The sequence below is a fragment of the Myotis davidii genome, unplaced genomic scaffold, assembly GCF_000327345.1.
Source record: "Myotis davidii unplaced genomic scaffold, ASM32734v1 scaffold524, whole genome shotgun sequence".
Taxonomy (NCBI): domain Eukaryota; kingdom Metazoa; phylum Chordata; class Mammalia; order Chiroptera; family Vespertilionidae; genus Myotis; species Myotis davidii.
In genome coordinates, this window is record NW_006299263.1 from 3,189,107 (window position 1) to 3,191,020 (window position 1,914).

Below are 1,914 nucleotides of genomic sequence, written 5' to 3' on the forward strand. Positions count from 1 at the left end.
AAAAATGCAGTAGAACATTTCGTTATTCTTCTTTAGATGGAATTGCAACGCCTTGCTCTTTTTCCCTAGGTAAAGTCTTGACATTATGTTTTTCTTACTCAGCTGAAGGTGACACGTTCTGTTCTTCACCCTTATCTTTTCTTCTTCGTGTCAGAAAACACAAAACTAACAAGCATAATAAAGGCATCAAAGGAATCAACCAAAGTAGTTGCAGGTAATTGGTTTTTTGCCTCTTTGTTTTCCGTGGGGGAGGCCCACTATCTATACTACCTCCACTGCCTTCTTTCAGGCAAAAAGGAGGATCCCATTCATAGTTGCAATGGCAGTGCTGTCTGTTGTTGCAGACTCCTTTCATACTGCACGTCTCAGGTGAGCAATAATTTACCAGAAGTGACCTATGGACACACTTCCTTGTGATGCAGACATGTTCTGCCCCACACTCTGTCCCATCTTTCACATCACCAATATCAGGATCATCTTTCACATCACCAATGTCAGGTATGGTCATCCCGAAGTGGTAGTCGGTACCCCAGCAGGTGGCGCCATTGAACTGAGTCCAATGCACAGTAGAATGATTTCTCAGAAGGGGAAGTTCTGTCACATTGTCACACTGAATCCTCCCGCACAAGGTATCTGAGATGTCACATTTTACATATGTAGAGTGCTTGAAACCACAGTTCCCAAAACGGTCACCTTGAGTGTTCATTTCTATGTAGCAACTCTGATTTGCACTCTTGGCCTCTTTGCCAAAAATGTTCCTACACTGCTCTTCACGGTTATTGCATCTCTTTTCATAGCAGTAGCCACCGCCCTTGCATGGCATCCCATTCTGCACATACACATCCTCTGGACAATGGTAGGATGTCCCATTGCACCACTCTGGGAGATCACAGTCATTTTCCTCTTGTCTACAAACTCTGCCTGTGGGCAGGATCTGACAGTCTTTGCAACAAAGGCCAGAAGCACAAGCAGCCCCAGCGCTGAGAGTGCAGTCGGACTCACAGCACGGATCTTTCATACACAAATGTAAAGCACCACAGTCACACTCTTCTCCTTCTTCAACCACACTGTTCCCACACCGTGCAAGTGTGAAGATGTTTCCTGTATTTGATGAAATGTACAAACAATTTTTCCTTGCTAGGGTGTTCATCATGTTCATGAAGTCAGCATAGCTGCAGTTGCTGAATCTAGTTGCACTGTCTTTTTCTGGAAACATTATGCAGGTTTTATGTCCACATGTACAAGTTGGTCCATCATGATCCATACCCAAATTATGACCAATCTCATGTGACACAATGAATGCAAAATCATACACGTCATCGTTCATGAAACTATCAACTCCACAACTAACATGGCTTTTACATACGGTACTAAGATAGGCTAAGCCAACACTAATGCCATAATCACGCTTTACAAAAAGATGTGCAACATCATGGGGAATGCGATCACTGAAGCCAGTTCTCTTCCATTTGCAAAATCCCTCTAGGAGAATCAATATGGTATCTATTGGAATTGGATTTTTTTCAGTCCAGATCTCCATTCCCATTAAAACCACATCAACATCCAGTGAACTCAAAAAGTTATCAATTCCATTGACTACAAGTAATACTTCATACTGCACAGCTGTGGTGTTACTTTGGTGATGAAGATAGCGATTGTGGTCCACCACCACTGCCAGTTCGAGAAGCCGCCTATGAGTCCACCAGCCTTCATACCCACTCTGCATCAAAGTGAAATTAGCACTCTCCTGAAAGTTCAGTTGTCTTGCTATTTCTTCATCTGTTAATCCACATCTCATGGGTGGCAATTGTGTCTCTTCACTCTTTCTCCTATATAAGAGATGTTCAAATGTGGTAGAAAGTCTCTTGGGCTCTATTTCATAAACAATGTCATTTGTCTGTAATATGCCCTGAA

The 1,914-nt window shown here is 42.8% G+C and overlaps 1 protein-coding gene across 1 annotated transcript in view; it reads right to left on the reverse strand.

Moving 5' to 3' along the window:
• Positions 1 to 94: 94 nt before the first annotated feature.
• LOC102751938 (disintegrin and metalloproteinase domain-containing protein 25-like) overlaps positions 95 to 1,914 on the reverse strand; it is a 7,543-nt gene continuing 5,723 nt past the window's right edge. The window contains exon 3 of the mRNA XM_006774799.1: positions 95 to 1,909. Coding sequence (XP_006774862.1) covers positions 95 to 1,909 — 1,815 coding nt within the window. The remainder of the gene's footprint in view (positions 1,910 to 1,914) is intronic.